The sequence below is a fragment of the Ylistrum balloti genome, unplaced genomic scaffold (genome assembly GCF_031769215.1).
Source record: "Ylistrum balloti isolate Yb309-2 unplaced genomic scaffold, AGI_CSIRO_Ybal_v1 Utg370164, whole genome shotgun sequence".
NCBI lineage: Eukaryota > Metazoa > Mollusca > Bivalvia > Pectinida > Pectinidae > Ylistrum > Ylistrum balloti.
In genome coordinates, this window is record NW_026782158.1 from 246,828 (window position 1) to 265,257 (window position 18,430).

The 18,430-nt window shown below is 35.1% G+C and overlaps 1 protein-coding gene across 3 annotated transcripts; it reads right to left on the bottom strand.

Moving 5' to 3' along the window:
- Positions 1-712: 712 nt before the first annotated feature.
- LOC132551012 (WD repeat-containing protein 73-like) lies at positions 713-18,162 on the bottom strand. 3 transcript variants are annotated; one of them, XM_060215115.1, is made up of 10 exons: positions 18,085-18,162; positions 16,919-16,986; positions 14,960-15,051; positions 7,145-7,233; positions 6,649-6,719; positions 5,851-5,896; positions 4,470-4,576; positions 3,426-3,742; positions 2,832-2,868; positions 713-2,049 (listed from the first exon to the last, which is right to left on the bottom strand). In XM_060215115.1, exons 1-10 carry the CDS (start codon positions 18,126-18,128, stop codon positions 1,799-1,801), a joined length of 1,122 nt encoding a protein of 373 aa, XP_060071098.1. In that variant the 5' UTR covers positions 18,129-18,162; the 3' UTR covers positions 713-1,798. The 3 variants fall into 3 exon arrangements, with proteins under 3 accessions (XP_060071098.1, XP_060071097.1, XP_060071099.1); XM_060215114.1 differs by having other exon boundaries at positions 4,470-4,579; XM_060215116.1 differs by having other exon boundaries at positions 4,470-4,579; positions 18,071-18,127.
- Between the last annotated feature and the right edge of the window lie 268 nt (positions 18,163-18,430).

Below are 18,430 nucleotides of genomic sequence, written 5' to 3' on the forward strand. Positions count from 1 at the left end.
AAGGCTGTTTCTACATGTACACTGTACTTATTCATTTACCTTAAATATTTAATAATCGTGGCTTGGAACATGTACTGTCACTGTTTAAAATCGGAAATAGCTTAATTTATCGGAAAATGTATAATTTTATGACGGAAATCGTATTTTTTAATGTTGAATATAGCGGGAAAATGGAATGTTGAACGTAATCCAATTTTTGTCTTGGATTATAAATACCAGTGTCTGGAACACTGGCACGTCGAAAAATTGATGTGTAAATTTAGTTATATGATTTAATGTATCCGCCAAGTTTCATCTTCCTACTTTAATTGCAAGCAATTTTAAGTGTCCTAAACCAAAATTTTAACCAAGGGCAATAACTCTTTAATTAAGGGTTGCGGGCCCTGAATTTGGTGCAATGCACATCAGGTTAGTATGATCAATGTATATACCATGTCTCATTATCCTAGTTTAAATGCAAGGAAAGTTGTGTTCCGGACACAATATTTCAACAATGGCAGTAAATCTGGAATTGAGGGGTCAAGGACCCTCAATTTAGGACACAGTTCATTGTCTTAGTATGATTCAAGGAATACGTTAAATTCCACGATCCTTCCTTAATTTGGGCAGAGTTATGCTCCGGACAAGAAAGAACAGACGGAAAGACAGATGGACAAGATATTTTTCAAGGAGCATTAAAAGAATAATGCGACTCATTAGTAATGTATGCCACCATTTTGTTAATAAATATTTAAGGTATATACATGTATCCAATATAAACAACCACACAAAAGATTTTGTTAAGGATTCACATACCACGTTCAATTATATAATTTGGAGACATGCCGATCGAGTAGTAGACTCTGTTGTTACCCGTTTACCACGTTTTAATTAAAAACTGCACGGTTCAGAATTTACAAACATACTTAATATATGTTTTGAAAATGATTAAAATAACTTAATTATCTTGTTGGTAGTCTCTCTTTCTATATCTTTATAAGGCAAGGTAACCTGAAACATACGGATGGCCAGAACATTCGTAGGGGAGACGATACCGGAACACGGGAGAAGCCGCGGAGAGGAAAAACCTGTCAACCAAGAAACATATTGGCGGGGAATCCGGGAACTGAGAAACACAAACTGAACAAACCAGTTGAGACAGCTGGGAATTAGTGCCTGTTAACTCTCTTTGGGCGGCTTGTACATGTTGTTACAAGGCTGTACTTGCGAGAAGACTAAAGTTTACATATCGTAAAAGGCACATAAATTGCAATTACGTATGAACAATAATTCTAATGGACATTTTCTTGTGACCTCTAAAAGTGGGCCATGATTCAAGACCACCCAGGTTAAGAACTAGTATATTTTTAATGTGTTCATGATGATATATATTGCCTTGCAATCCTCCAAGTAAAATCCTCACTATTTTCTTAGTATGTACCACAGTATTTCCCATGCTTATAATTGGTTCATTTCACACCCACCAAGATTTTCATCAACATAAGCACAAGTGTGTGAAACTTTACAAATGTTGACCAGCAGCATAAATACTTGAAATCTGTGAGTTAGTTAGCATTTAAGTGGCTAGAGGTATTTCAATAGGTAGGGCATTGAACTTTAGAACATTACCTGTAGATCCAAGTTGTGACAACCTCAAGTCAGTGTGACTTGTATTTCTCAGGTAGCTGAGAATCATTCTGATGGGTGTTGACATAATTGTGTCCTTGAGCAAGACCAATTACCAGGAAATTCCCCTCAAAATGACCCTGACTGTTTGGACAACAAACATAAAATCAAAGAATTTACACTGATCTTCTTCTTATTTATCATAAACTTCATTGAACTGCCATGCATGCAATGAACCGTCTGTAGCTGCAGAAAGAGCCACATCCTGTTGCCATGGATGCAGTATATGAGTCACAGTGGTAAGCTGGTCATTCTTGTTGTCTATAGTTGTATTCTGCCAATGACCTTCATGTTTGAAAAAATATTTGGACATCTCACTTTCTTTATGGCTTTCTGCACTGCACATTATAGGTAATTTGTATATATACACATTACTGTCGAAACCTTTAAAAAAAAGAAGAAAAATAAAATTATGACTTATTACAAAAGAAAGTCAGTTACATACAGACATTTGTTAATATAATAGTGTTACACAATCATATTATTACAGATTCATGGATGGAGTCATGTAACTCCAACCTTCAACAGCAGTCAAACCTCATTATTTCAAACTCTGCTGGACCATGACATATAACTTCCAGATAAGCAAGTATTCAATTTAAGTTCAAATGTTTTGTGTAAAGTTTAGACGTGGACTGACAAAATGCTTCAAATAGTTATACATGTTTGAGGTTCACCTGTTCTATACTTATAGTTAGAATTACAGGATACTAAAACTTTTTCCATACAAGAGGCATTTTCACCCCAAAGCAATTTTTCCCATTGTGTATCTTTCATGGATTGGTTTATTTACCATTTCTCGACTGAGGAAATACCCTCTGTACACTGCCTGGAGATTTTCCAGAAGAAGAGGAAGATGTTTTACATTTTCGTGACAAGGAAATTCTAAGATCATTTGTGAACTGTGTGACAAATAAGGATTCTAAATAGCATTTGTGTGAATCACATGTGTTATAAATAAAATAAACAATTTTATCTATATTCTTGACTATCATTACTTAGTTATTGGTTATCTCCCTTTTGTTACAGGTTGTCTGAGTCATGTAGCCTTGGTTTTCATGATTTTTGTTCCAGTAAATTTTTCAACCATATACAAATATACCTGTAATATCACTCTTCATCTAACTGTCAGATTCTAGTTTAAATCGTCTAATGTAAATACTTACCAGAAATATAAATTATATCTTCATCTCTTGGTAAAACCTGAAAAAAACATGAGTTTATGCTTAATTAGACTAGATGTAAATACACAATTGTACCATATGTATGTTGTTTAGGTAGAATTAGACTCCTAAAACAAATCAACAGGTGAAGTCTTGAATGTCAATGACTGGAATTTTAGTGATAAATATGTGTAAAATATTCATTTCAATCTATCATCCTGACAAGCAGCACACATGAAAACATTGATATAAAGACATTTGGGGTAGCAGAACACTACTAGAAAAGTCTGTTGTAAGTATCATGTGATTTTTAGCTTCAACAAAGGCACCAATGACATTCTATCTCAGTAAAAGCAACTTCAATTTTCAGCATATGATAAACCTTTGTACATTTAACTACAAAACTAAAAGTGTCTTATACTAGCTACGACTCTGTTGTACCTTCAAATCATATCAACAAGTGACATGAGAACTAAATTCTACTTCATGAAACAATTGGACTTAAGCTTGACCTTGGCCAAGTCACTCTCTACCCAAACACTAAGTTTATTTTCTCAAATGACCATCTTGGCTAAGCTCTAGACCTCCTCAACTTACATTTATTGTCAGGTAGTTGATGCCTGACAATGTTTTTAGTTCAGTAAACCAACAACCCACATCATGGCTCCAATCAAATTTTTCTGTCTTACGTATTTCACCAGTAGATGACAATTTGTATACACCTGATTCAGTTACAGTACATGTCCAGAAACATTTCTGATCTACAGAAACATTAGAAGTGTGTCCAAATTTGACCTTTTTTGAATCTTCCCTGAGGTCAAATGTGACAAGGTCACCAGTGTGTTGACAACAGCATATCAATGTGTGTTTATCAGTGAAGCCCATAGAGCTGATCTTCTCACTTCTTTCTAGACCTGCAACATTACATAGTTTTGTACATTACAGTATTATAACTCTCTCGGGGTGTAGGATTACAAGGATATTCCACCTGACATCAAACAATTTGGTAAAACCAGAGACTTTACTTTGTTTTACAACATGTTGTGACCTCGACAGTGAAATATCCAATCCTTCACCACACCATATGAAAGAGTATTTTCTTTTCAATTCTCATTTTAATTACTGAAAATTATCAACTTCAAACACCAAAATGGTACTACCAAGGATGCCATATTACACAAAAAACATTTTTTTTAAAATACGCAATTATGTAATTGACAATTTGACACTGATAATGAATTCTCTGTACCAAGATTTGGCAAATGTAAAAAATTAGAACAAAAAATTAAAATGTTACTGCAAATAACTATTTGTACAGATGTGTACATTTTGTCAGGCCATGACATCAATATTGGGAAGGAACATGTCACATTTTTACATGTTTGTGCCTGTACTGTGTGGGTGGGTGTGTAATACAAGAACAGTGAACTTTGGTACATTGTCCTGGACAATATTACTCAGGTAGAAATTAGAGAAAAATAACTTATCCATCACAGAATAAAAATATATTTCAAAACAGGATCATGATAACTATAAGACCTTTCTACATATTTTTTAAACAGACAGAATATATAATCTAGTGATGCCGTAGGTAATGTAAATAAACCAGTGACCTTGACACTAACAGATGGGAAACCTTACCTTTTGATGTGATCTGCCCTGTAATACTGTCTACTGTACACAGATTATCCAGGTGAGACCCAAACACCATGTGACTTGTACCTGGTACAGGTGTAATGTGAGCTGGGCTGCTGTTAAGTAAATAAGAGCTAACTTTATTAATTCATATTATGAAATCGCCCCATTGTTTGACATATAGGAATGTAAATAACTGAATATTTCCAGACTTGAAACCCCGTCAACCCTAGTCCCATAATGAGCTCCCTACCTTGCCCCCTTCCTGGCTAATTACGAAAAATATGATTTTCCTTCTATAATGACATTTCAGACCATGGAGTAAAATGCACAATAACAAAATCCCTGATTTCCCCTTTATTGGCAACCCAGCTCCAGCCAAGGGGTAACCATCAACTTTATACAAAATGTACCTGTATCTTCCCTTAGGATAATTAAGATCAAATTCAGGCATAATTTGCTTTGTTGCTAGTAGTGCTTTACATTATACCCTTGGTTGCAACCAAATTCTGAATTGAGATATTAAAACTATACTGTGTAAAGCATGAGAGGAAGGGAGGGGGAAGTCCTACCAAATTTAAGTCATCAACATTAACAAAAAGCAGACAAAATATGTTCTCGATAAGACATTGTATTTCTTTGCCTTGATGGCTTGATCAAGATTGACAGCCAACAACACTGACAGAGTTACCTACCTTTTACTGTTGGTGGTCTCTAAGTGACAGAGTTACTTACTCTTTACTGTTGGTGTTCTCTGACAGAGTTACCTACCCTTTACTGTTGGGTGTTCTCTAACAGAGTTACCCACCCTTTACTGTTGGTGTTCTCTACCTGACAGAGATACCTACCTTTTACTGTTGGTGTTCTCTGACAGAGTTACCTACCCTTTACTGTTGGTGTTCTCTAAGAGACAGAGTTACCTACCATTTACTGTTGGTGTTCTCTGACAGAGTTACCTACCCTTTACTATTGGTCTTCTCTAACAGAGTTACCCACCCTTTACTGTTGGTGTTCTCTACCTGACAGAGTTACCTACCTTTTACTGTTGGTGTTCTCTACCTGACAGAGTGACCTACCATTTACTGTTGGTGTTCTCTACCTGACAGAGTTACCTACCTTTTACTGTTGGTGTTCTCTGACAGAGTTACCTACCCTTTACTGTTGGTGTTCTCTACCTGACAGAGTGACCTACCATTTACTGTTGGTGTTCTCTACCTGACAGAGTTACCTACCTTTTCTGTTGGTGTTCTCTGACAGAGTTACCTACCCTTTACTGTTGGTGTTCTCTAAGTGACATAGTTACCTACCTTTTACTGTTGGTGTTCTCTACCTGACAGAGTTACCTACCCTTTACTGTTGGTGTTCTCTACCTGACAGAGTTACCTACCCTTTACTGTTGATGTTTTCAACTGTTGTAATATTTTTGATCACATCTGAAACATTTTAGCAAATTTACCATTTAATCTCAGTACAATAATGATTCACCTCACTGATATTTTGTTATCTATAATATTGTGCTGCTTCAAATGCAGGATTTATCTTAAGAATGTATCTGCCAAATATTAAGCTTAAGGGCCTTTTGACAGTTGATCAAACATAGAAATTTTAAGTTTTTGAACTTTTTAAACAAAATATACCCATGAGACATTGAATACAGGTCAAGGTAATTTCTTTTCTGAAAATATTGTCAGCTCCTATTTCAAGAACCTATAAGTATCAAGCTTTAATACCTTTTTGTCAATCAGAAGAAGTTGTTCTAAGGTTTTGAAAAATGTTTACCCTTATGACCTTGAACACAGGTTAAGGTTATTTCTTTTTGCAATCATTGTTGGGATTTATACTACGCACTTATCAGTCAAATATCAGGGTTCTGTGACTTTTGGTTAAACAGCAGATTTTTTTTTTAAGGTTCTAACTAATTTAACTCCCGTGACCTTGAATAAGGGTCAGGGTAATTTCGTTTTGCTGACTTTCTAATGATGCATACTATGTCCTATCAGCAAAAGTATTATGCTTCTGTGCCTTTAGGAAAAGTAATTTTAAGATTTTAACAAATTTGACCCTTGTGACCTTGAATGTGGGTCAAGGTAATTACATTTGTATATGTGAGGAAGAGTCGGGTAATAATGTAATAATGTATCATGACTTAAAGTTGATTTCTCTGAAAATTAACATATGATCCTACCAGTATCATCACTGCCAAGCTTCCAGAACTGTATCTTACTTGTGTCTGTGTCAGAGCTGGTTACAATCATCCTACATTAAAAAGCATATCAATACACTTATATAAAAACATGTAAAAATCTTTAGCAATAGCCAAAAACAAGAACTAAATGTGTTCTTATCTCAAATAACCTAGCTGCACAAACAAAACCTTTTACAAAGTCCTGAGTCCTCGCTTGTACCACCTTTGCATTGTCAAAGAAATATGTCAAGATTGTTCATCAAATTAGCAGTAGTCAAGGTATCATAAATGTGTTACAGGTAAGATTAAGATTTCAATATATATTGCTTACTGATGATATTGTACATGTACATGTAAGTAAAGGTACATAACCATTTGTCTCAAGTTTCAAAATCTTTGATTTTTTTTATTTAATCTACACTACATTATATCAGAAATAAGCACATTAATCCTGGCCCTGATCTACAGTGTGTATATAAAAGCTACAATTCTTTACCTTGACTTAGGAACATGTCTAAGACAGGCCACTCGATGAGGACAGTAACACCCAGCATTCATGTGGAAATCACGGTTCTTAATCAAACCCTAAAATAACATGTTTTATATTTCAATAAAATGTCCTGGATAAACCCTAACATCCACTGCAATAACATACTGTTCCTTTCCTGAAATCCCTTTGCAAAGATTTTTGAACCTCAATAAAAAGTATTTACCAGTAACATTGAACACCTTCAAATTTGGATAAAATTTAAAAATACAAGTGGTATGCACAGGTAAGTTTCATACATGTACTTATACATTCTGTAACAATCTGTATCCATACATGTAGTTATACATTCTGTAACAATCTGTATCCATACATGTACTTATACATTCTGTAACAATCTGTATCCATACATGTACTTATACATTCTGTAACAATCTGTAACCATACATGTACTTATACATTCTGTAGCCATACATGTACTTATTCATTCTGTAACAATCTGTATCCATACATGTACTTATACATTCTGTAGCCATACATGTACTTATACATTCTGTAGCCATACATGTAGTTATACAATCTGTATCCATACATGTAGTTATACATTCTGTATCCATACATGTAGTTATACATTCTGTAACAATCTGTAACCATACATGTACTTATACATTCTGTAACAATATGTATCCATACATGTAGTTATACATTCTGTAGCCATACATGTAGTTATACATTCTGTAACAATCTGTATCCATACATGTACTTATACATTCTGTAACAATCTATATCCATACATGTACTTATACATTCTGTAGCCATACATGTACTTATACATTCTGTAACAATCTGTATCCATACATGTACTTATACATTCTGTAGCCATACATGTACTTATACATTCTGTAACAATCTGTAGTCATACATGTACTTATACATTCTGTAACAATCTGTATCCATACATGTACTTATACAATCTGTATCCATACATGTACTTATACATTCTGTAACAATATGTAACCATACATGTACTTATACATTCTGTAGTCATACATGTACTTATACATTCTGTAACAATCTGTATCCATACATGTACTTATACATTCTGTAACAATATGTAACCATACATGTACTTATACATTCTGTAGCCATACATGTACTTATACATTCTGTAACAATCTGTATCCATACATGTACTTATACATTCTGTATCCATACATGTAGTTATACATTCTGTAACAATCTGTATCCATACATGTACTTATACATTCTGTAGCCATACATGTACTTATACATTCTGTAGCCATACATGTAGTTATACATTCTGTAACAATCTGTATCCATACATGTACTTATACATTCTGTAACAATCTGTAGTCATACATGTACTTATACATTCTGTTACAATCTGTAACCATACATGTACTTATACATTCTGTAACAATCTGTATCCATACATGTACTTATACATTCTGTAACAATCTGTAGTCATACATGTACTTATACATTCTGTAACAATCTGTAGCCATACATGTACTTATACATTCTGTAACAATCTGTAGCCATACATGTACTTATACATTCTGTAACAATCTGTAGTCATACATGTACTTATACATTCTGTAACAATCTGTATCCATACATGTACTTATACATTCTGTAACAATCTGTAGTCATACATGTACTTATACATTCTGTAACAATCTGTATCCATACATGTACTTATACATTCTGTAACAATCTGTATCCATACATGTACTTATACATTCTGTAACAATCTGTATCCATACATGTACTTATACATTCTGTAACAATCTGTATCCATACATGTACTTATACATTCTGTAACAATCTGTATCCATACATGTACTTATACATTCTGTAGCCATACATGTACTTATACATTCTGTAACAATCTGTATCCATACATGTACTTACACACTCTGTAACAATCTGTATCCATACATGTACTTATACATTCTGTAACAATCTGTATCCATACATGTACTTATACATTCTGTAGCCATATATGTACTTATACATTCTGTAACAATCTGTATCCATACATGTACTTATACATTCTGTAACAATCTGTATCCATACATGTAGTTATACATTCTGTAACAATCTGTATCCATACATGTACTTATACATTCTGTAGCCATACATGTACTTATACATTCTGTAACAATCTGTATCCATACATGTACTTATACATTCTGTAACAATCTGTAGTCATACATGTACTTATACATTCTGTAACAATCTGTAGCCATACATGTACTTATACATTCTGTAACAATCTGTAGTCATACATGTACTTATACATTCTGTAACAATCTGTATCCATACATGTACTTATACATTCTGTAGCCATACATGTACTTATACATTCTGTAACAATCTGTAGTCATACATGTACTTATACATTCTGTAACAATCTGTATCCATACATGTACTTATACATTCTGTAGCCATACATGTACTTATACATTCTGTAACAATCAGTATCCATACATGTACTTATACATTCTGTAGCCATACATGTACTTATACATTCTGTAACAATCTGTAGTCATACATGTACTTATACATTCTGTAACAATCTGTATCCATACATGTACTTATACATTCTGTAACAATCTGTATCCATACATGTACTTATACATTCTGTAGCCATACATGTACTTATACATTCTGTAACAATCTGTAGTCATACATGTACTTATACATTCTGTAACAATCTGTAGCCATACATGTACTTATACATTCTGTAACAATCTGTATCCATACATGTACTTATACATTCTGTAACAATCTGTAGTCATACATGTACTTATACATTCTGTAACAATCTGTAGCCATACATGTACTTATACATTCTGTAACAATCTGTAGCCATACATGTACTTATACATTCTGTAACAATCTGTAGCCATACATGTACTTATACATTCTGTAACAATCTGTAGTCATACATGTACTTATACATTCTGTAACAATCTGTAGCCATACATGTAGTTATACATTCTGTAACAATCTGTATCCATACATGTACTTATACATTCTGTAACTATCTGTAGTCATACATGTAGTTATACATTCTGTAACAATCTGTATCCATACATGTACTTACACACTCTGTAACCATCTGTATCAAAACAGATCCATTCAGCAATTCTGAAGAAATTTTCTCATAAAAAAACCAAATAAAACAATAGAAAAAAAGTCTGACAGAACTTGAGTGAAAAGTGATGGTGATTAGATTCCCTGACAATATGTGTAGAATCATCTACAAGGGGTGATTCCCTGAGTATATGTGTAGAATCATCCACAAGGGGTGATTCCCTGAGTATATGTGTAGAATCGTCTACAACTGGTCATTCCCTGAGTATATGTGTAGAATCATCTACAAGGGGTGATTCCCTGACAATATGTGTAGAATCATCCACAAGGGGTGATTCCCTGAGTATATGTGTAGAATCGTCTACAAGGGGTGATTCCCTGAGTATATGTGTAGAATCATCTACATGGGGTGATTCCCCAACAATATGTGTAGAATCATCTACAAGGGGTGATTCCCTGACAATATGTGTAGAATCATCTACAAGGGGTGATTCCCTGAGTATATGCGTAGAATCATCTGCAAGGGGTGATTCCCTGACAATATGTGTAGAATCATCTACAAGGGGTGATTCCCTGAGTATATGCATAGAATCATCTACAAGGGGTGATTCCCTGACAATATGTGTAGAATCATCTACAAGGGGTGATTCCCTGAGTATATGTGTAGAATCATCTACAAGGGGCGATTCCCTGAGTATATGTGTAGAATCATCTACATGGGGTGATTCCCTGACAACATGTGTAGAATCATCTACAAGGGGTGATTCCCTGAGTATATGTGTAGAATCATCTACAAGGGGTGATTCCCTGAGTATATGTGTAGAATCTACTACAAGGGGTGATTCCCTGAGTATATGTGTAGAATCGTCTACAAGGGGTGATTCCCTGAGTATATGTGTAGAATCATCTACAAGGGGTGATTCCCTGACAATATGTGTAGAATCATCCACAAGGGGTGATTCCCTGAGTATATGTGTAGAATCGTCTACAACTGGTCATTCCCTGAGTATATGTGTAGAATCATCTACAAGGGGTGATTTCCTGACAATATGTGTAGAATCATCTACAACTGGTCATTCCCTGAGTATATGTGTAGAATCATCTACAAGGGGTGATTTCCTGAGTATATGTGTAGAATCATCTACAAGGGGTAATTCCCTGAGTATATGTGTAGAATCATCTACAAGGGGTGATTCTCTGACAATATGTGTAGAATCATCTACAAGGGGTGATTCCCTGAGTATATGTGTAGAATCATCTACAAGGGGTGATTCCCTGACAATATATGCAGAATCATCTACAAGGGGTGATTCCCTGAGTATATGTGTAGAATCATCTGCAAGGGGTGATTCCCTGAGTATATGTGTAGAATCATCTGCAAGGGGTGATTCCCTGAGTATATATGTAGAATCATCTACAAGGGGTGATTCCCTGAGTATATGTGTAGAATCATCTATAAGGGGTGATTCCCTGAGTATATGTGTAGAATCATCTACAAGGGGTGATTCCCTGACAATATGTGTAGAATCATCTACAAGGGGTGATTCCCTGTGTATATGTGTTGAATCATCTATAAGGGGTGATTCCCTGACAATATGTGTAGAATAATCTACAAGGGGTGATTCCCCAACAATATGTGTAGAATCATCTACAAGGGGTGATTCCCTGAGTATATGTGTAGAATCATCTACATGGGGTGATTCCCTGATAATATGTGTAGAATCATCTACAAGGGGTGATTCCCTGACAATATGTGTAGAATCATCTACAAGGGGTGATTCCCTGAGTATATGCGTAGAATCATCTGCAAGGGGTGATTCCCTGACAATATGTGTAGAATCATCTACAAGGGGTGATTCCCTGAGTATATGCATAGAATCATCTACAAGGGGTGATTCCCTGACAATATGTGTAGAATCATCTACAAGGGGTGATTCCCTGAGTATATGTGTAGAATCATCTACAAGGGGCGATTCCCTGAGTATATGTGTAGAATCATCTACATGGGGTGATTCCCTGACAACATGTGTAGAATCATCTACAAGGGGTGATTCCCTGAGTATATGTGTAGAATCATCTACAAGGGGTGATTCCCTGAGTATATGTGTAGAATCAACTACAAGGGGTGATTCCCTGAGTATATGTGTAGAATCGTCTACAAGGGGTGATTCCCTGAGTATATGTGTAGAATCATCTACAAGGGGTGATTCCCTGACAATATGTGTAGAATCATCCACAAGGGGTGATTCCCTGAGTATATGTGTAGAATCGTCTACAACTGGTCATTCCCTGAGTATATGTGTAGAATCATCTACAAGGGGTGATTTCCTGACAATATGTGTAGAATCATCTACAACTGGTCATTCCCTGAGTATATGTGTAGAATCATCTACAAGGGGTGATTTCCTGAGTATATGTGTAGAATCATCTACAAGGGGTAATTCCCTGAGTATATGTGTAGAATCATCTACAAGGGGTGATTCTCTGACAATATGTGTAGAATCATCTACAAGGGGTGATTCCCTGAGTATATGTGTAGAATCATCTACAAGGGGTGATTCCCTGACAATATATGCAGAATCATCTACAAGGGGTGATTCCCTGAGTATATGTGTAGAATCATCTGCAAGGGGTGATTCCCTGAGTATATGTGTAGAATCATCTGCAAGGGGTGATTCCCTGAGTATATATGTAGAATCATCTACAAGGGGTGATTCCCTGAGTATATGTGTAGAATCATCTATAAGGGGTGATTCCCTGAGTATATGTGTAGAATCATCTACAAGGGGTGATTCCCTGACAATATGTGTAGAATCATCTACAAGGGGTGATTCCCTGTGTATATGTGTTGAATCATCTATAAGGGGTGATTCCCTGACAATATGTGTAGAATAATCTACAAGGGGTGATTCCCCAACAATATGTGTAGAATCATCTACAAGGGGTGATTCCCTGAGTATATGTGTAGAATCATCTACATGGGGTGATTCCCTGATAATATGTGTAGAATCATCTACAAGGGGTGATTCCCTGACAATATGTGTAGAATCATCTACAAGGGGTGATTCCCTGAGTATATGTGTAGAATTATCTACAAGGGGTGATTTCCTGAGTTTATATGTAGAATCATCTACAAGGGGTGATTCCCTGAGTATATGTGTAGAATCATCTACAAGGGGTGATTCCCTGAGTAAATGTGTAGAATCATCTACAAGGGGTGATTCCCTGACAATATGTGTAGAATCATCTACAAGGGGTGATTCCCTGACAATATGTGTAGAATCATCTACAACTGGTCATTCCCTGAGTATATGTGTAGAATCATCTACAAGGGGTGATTCCCTGACAATATGTGTAGAATCATCTACAAGGGGTGATTCCCTGACAATATGTGTAGAATCATCTACAAGGGGTGATTCCCTGAGCATATGTGTAGAATCATCTACAAGGGGTGATTCCCCAACAATATGTGTAGAATCATCTACAAGGGGTGATTCCCTGACAATATGTGTAGAATCATCCACAAGGGGTGATTCCCTGAGTATATGCGTAGAATCATCTGCAAGGGGTGATTCCCTGACAATATGTGTAGAATCATCTACAAGGGGTGATTCCCTGAGTATATGTGTAGAATCATTTACAAGGGGTGATTCCCTGAGTGTGATTCCCTGAGTATATGTGTAGAATCATCTACAAGGGGTGATTCCCTGAGTATATGTGTAGAATCATCTGCACAGTCAGACTGGTTTCTTCCGTTTCCTCCCACATTAAATGGCTACATGCATTCATCCAGACTTTTATAGTAATGTAGAAACAAATACTGGGTTCTATTGTGAATTTCATCCCTTTAATATTACAAATCTTGAGAACTATTGACAGTTTATTTGTAATATCATACAACTTATCTGTTCTGGTGAAACATTTCAACATCACAATTAATCCCACAAACTTATCTAAGATCTAATGAGATGCACTACATATCAAGCTATCATCTTTTCTCAGCTGACTTGTACACTTGGAGAGATTGCAGCTTCTCATACTAAGCCACAGGCTCTACCACTAAACTCATTGTTTTGACTGTTACTTGTTTAAAGAAATCAACTTACATTTTTACTTGGTGATTCAACTTTGTGAACAAATTAAGGAAGAAGATATAATTGTATACTGTCTTAAGGACAACGGAACATGTAATGCATGTTGTTGACATTAGGTAGCCATTTCATTTTAGCTGGATACCCAGGAATGAGTAACTTCAATCACAAAAGCATGGACTGTTTCAGATTAATTCCACAGGAAATATTGCTTCAAAAAATAATCTGTACAGCTATCCCAGTTTAGTCCCTTGTCTTTAGTGACCAACAACAGGAAGTTACCACATTTACTCACCCAAGCTCACACCTTGTAGTAGCCCACTCATATTTATTGATACAATATGCAGTGATCACAGGAAGCATATCCTTTCTTTGTTACCTGCAGCACAGGTTCAATGTAGGGAATGGAATTTTGTTTTGATAATTTTCATATAATTCTGTAAGAAATATTAGCTTCATTCACTTATCTACAAAGGTAAGTTTATTACCAATCATGGGCTTATTTTCTGACAGATACCACACTAAGCCCCTTAAAGAGGGAACTTTAGGTAAATTTGAAACCAGGGCTTTTTGAAGATAGAGTACATTTATACAGGTAACACAAACTTACTGCTTCTTCCTGATTGGTTTTGAGGAGTTTATCAGGAAGATGGAGTTCAGCCAACTCATGTTTGCTTCCACTGGAGGTGGCAATGCAGACGTCTGCAATTCAATTCACATCATTTTTTTTTTATATTTCGATTATTTTTCCATATTTTACCTAAAGAACAACATTAACACAGATATTTCTAAAATAGAGGCAATGACACAAACATAGTGTAATGAATTTAGATTTCATAAATTCATTATTTTGTGAACTCTTCAGATGTATTCATGAGTAAATGATTTCACACAAGCTAGTCTAGAAATGACTTTACAAATCTGTGAATAATTAGCTACCAAAGAAATGTGCTCTTCAAGACCAATATCAGATACCAAATCAACATGGAAGCCATACAGAATTATTTTTGTACTTGAATTTGTGATTAACTTTCCTTGTGTGTTAACATGAAAATAAATCTCACTCCAAAGAAAAGTGATTTTCAGTAGATACAAGGCTCTGGCTCTTCGTGAAGAAGGAAAAAAACAAAACACACACATTCACAAAAAGTACTGTATTAAGATCATGCGTTGTCATTTGTGGTTTCAGAGGATATCGAACAATATTCTGTCATTTTTTCTATTAACTTTCAAATCTGATTTTTGATCTGTACAAATCTGTACAATGTATATATCTGAATAATGTAATGTTCCTTGATATTATTGATTAAATTTGGTTATAGATAGGGATGTTTTTAGGCATCTTAATTAATTGCATAAATATAACATTTGTCAAAATTTACCACATGGCTAATTCAGTTTTTCAGTCATTTTAACAAAGAATTCAGATGTGACATATAATTTATGAAATAATTTCCCGACTGGGTTCCAGCCTTGTGGTTAAACAGAAGTCAGGTTCACTAATTATGAAAATTGATTCAAACCAAGCATGGACAATATCCTGGTACCGTACAAAGGTAGGATGTTTAAGAACTAACGGTTCCCCTATTGGGCCCTACCATTTACCGTAAACAAAAATGATTCCCCTTCACAGAAGCATGATTCTGACCAAATTGGAAGAAACTCTGTATTCCTGCTATTGAGCTCTCTCGCCTCCCTGGGTCTAAGGCTAGTCATACAGCATGAGAAAGAACAAAATGGGACAACATCCAAGCATTTCTACAGAAGACAAAGGATTTCTACTTTTTGGTCTATTTTCCCTGACCCTCCCTAACAAGTGTCTGAGATCAAGTGTTTACACAAGATTTATTCCCCTTCATCCAAGAATTCTTCAGATTGAATTTAGGCAAAATGTAATCATTCTCACAGAAGTAGTAATAAATTGATTCTATTGCCCCTCTTAGGTCCCATTGCTCCAGGGGCAATATTCATTCATTCCTAAGAGAGGAGTAGGATTTAAAATAATTTGGTTTATTTTTTTCATTGTTAGGCCCCATCTCTCTCACCCCAGGGTGTCCAGACCTATCATTTATATAAAGATTGATTCCAATTTATCCAAAAACCTCTAGACTAAATCTTGGCGAAATCCAATCATTCCTACAGGAGGGGTAGAATTTTAATAACTTTTAAAACTTAAAGAGCACCGTCCCTGGGAGCCTACAACTAATACCTATAAAACATGGTTCCCCTTCCAACAAGGATGTTTCTCAATGAATTTAGTTTAAATCTGTTCATATGTTCATTACTAGTCACAATTTTTAGAAAAAAGTTGCCAGATGCTGCACCATGGCACATGCTAACTAACTGGCTCTTTTGTATAAGGTGAACTAAAAATCATGTGGCTAGCATGACTATAATTAGAGAAAATCTGAGTTTTGTAAGTTTGAATTTTACACATAAGGCAGGTGTTAGAACATTATATACAGTGAAGTACTCATTATGTATTCATCTTAATTAATATTTTTATGATATTAAAACTTTTATTCAAACTGAAAAATTTTTCATTTTAAATCTTAATTCCCATACTCACTTTGGTTATTAGTCCAATCCATGGCCGTAATTCCATGCTGAAGATCATACATAAACAGATTCCGATATCTGTAAGTAAAATGGAATTGCTTCCTGAAATAAATTACTTGAATGTTGATCATTAAGAATTTACTAATTACTTATGATTTTTCATTATATCGTTTGTTTTTTTTTCTAAAGGAGGTCACTCATTTCAAAATGAGGACCATGCGAAATGCAACATTAATAAACAGGATTGTAAGAAACATCATCATGAAAATTAAAAATAAAAAAATATTAAAAATCATGGTTTTTCTAAACCTTCTTTCAGGATGCCCCACTAAAACATTTTATTAATAACTATTCCAAAAGAGAGTCAGAGAACAGTCAGACCAGAGACGTATATATATACGTCTCTGGTCAGACTAAATGACACCTTACAGATTAGTATGTAAAAAATGGTGATGCATATCGATAAAAATATCGTTATTAGAGATGTTGCATCCGATACTTTTTTATTTTAGTTTCAAGCTTCTTGTGTTATACGAGTACCTTTGGCACATTAACTAAATTTGGGAAGATAGTTCAATAGTCTGCATTAGGTCTACTGCACACGTACACGTAGCTAGTTTACCTGTAATCCAATTTTCATTTGAACCTAGTCTTAATCTTGTGCACAACTAGTTCACAAGGTATACAGATGTGTCACCACTTAACCAAGGACAGATATCAGTCTGTGACTCAACTGTATATTACACAGCACATAAACAGTTCAATCAAACTAAATACAAATCTATTCCAGTGTGAATAGATGACCAAATGCAAGGGGGCTAGGTTTAGGAATTATCACGGGAGTCTGACATTCTTTCACAGCAAAAGGTCAATCAATCATAGGGTTTTATTTCGGGGAATCAACAACTTATAATTATCTTCGTTTATACTTAAGTGGAGGTATCTCATACTTGAGTAAAATATACAAAACGACGAAAGACTTTTTTCAACTTATTGTGATTTTATCCAAGTGTTTTTTGTTATTTTATCTTCAAACATTCGCTTATACTATATCCCCTTCACAGAGTCAAAGAGGAATTAAATAATGAGAGACTCCTATAAAACACGAATAAATGACAGATCGATACATTTGATTTAAGCTTATATATAACTACTATAACACCATGAACAATTTACAACGCAATGGAATCAAATATCCAGTCGTCTGCTTCGTCAGCCATGGCATCCCGACCCTACAGTTTTCAAACACGTGCGATGTATGTTTATGATAATCATGATCAAAAGGACGCTTGACATACATTAGAATGAATTTAAAGCGTTAACGAAACACAGCTTGTAATCGTTTCCGGGTTTTCAAGATAAGAGCAGACAGGCAATAACGATTGCACATCTTTGGGATCCGCTGAGGAGCTTGAAGGGTAATGTCACATGCTAAATTTTTTTTTCTGTATTTTGTAACTGTTAACATTTTGCAGTATTGTTCTTATTTACATGACAAAGTCACGGAAGGTCATTCGTTACC

Bases quoted from the DNA above. Each gene is read 5' to 3' on its own strand.
- LOC132551012 (XM_060215114.1), bottom strand. From the start codon at position 18,128: ATGGCTGACGAAGCAGACGACTGGATATTTGATTCCATTGCGTT. The intron at 6,720-7,144 runs GTAAAGAATTGT...TTTTTAATGTAG, and splicing joins AGACATGTTCCTAAGTCAAG to GATGATTGTAACCAGCTCTG. The intron at 4,580-5,850 runs GTAGGTAACTCT...TTTACTTAACAG, and splicing joins GAAAACATCAACAGTAAAGG to CAGCCCAGCTCACATTACAC.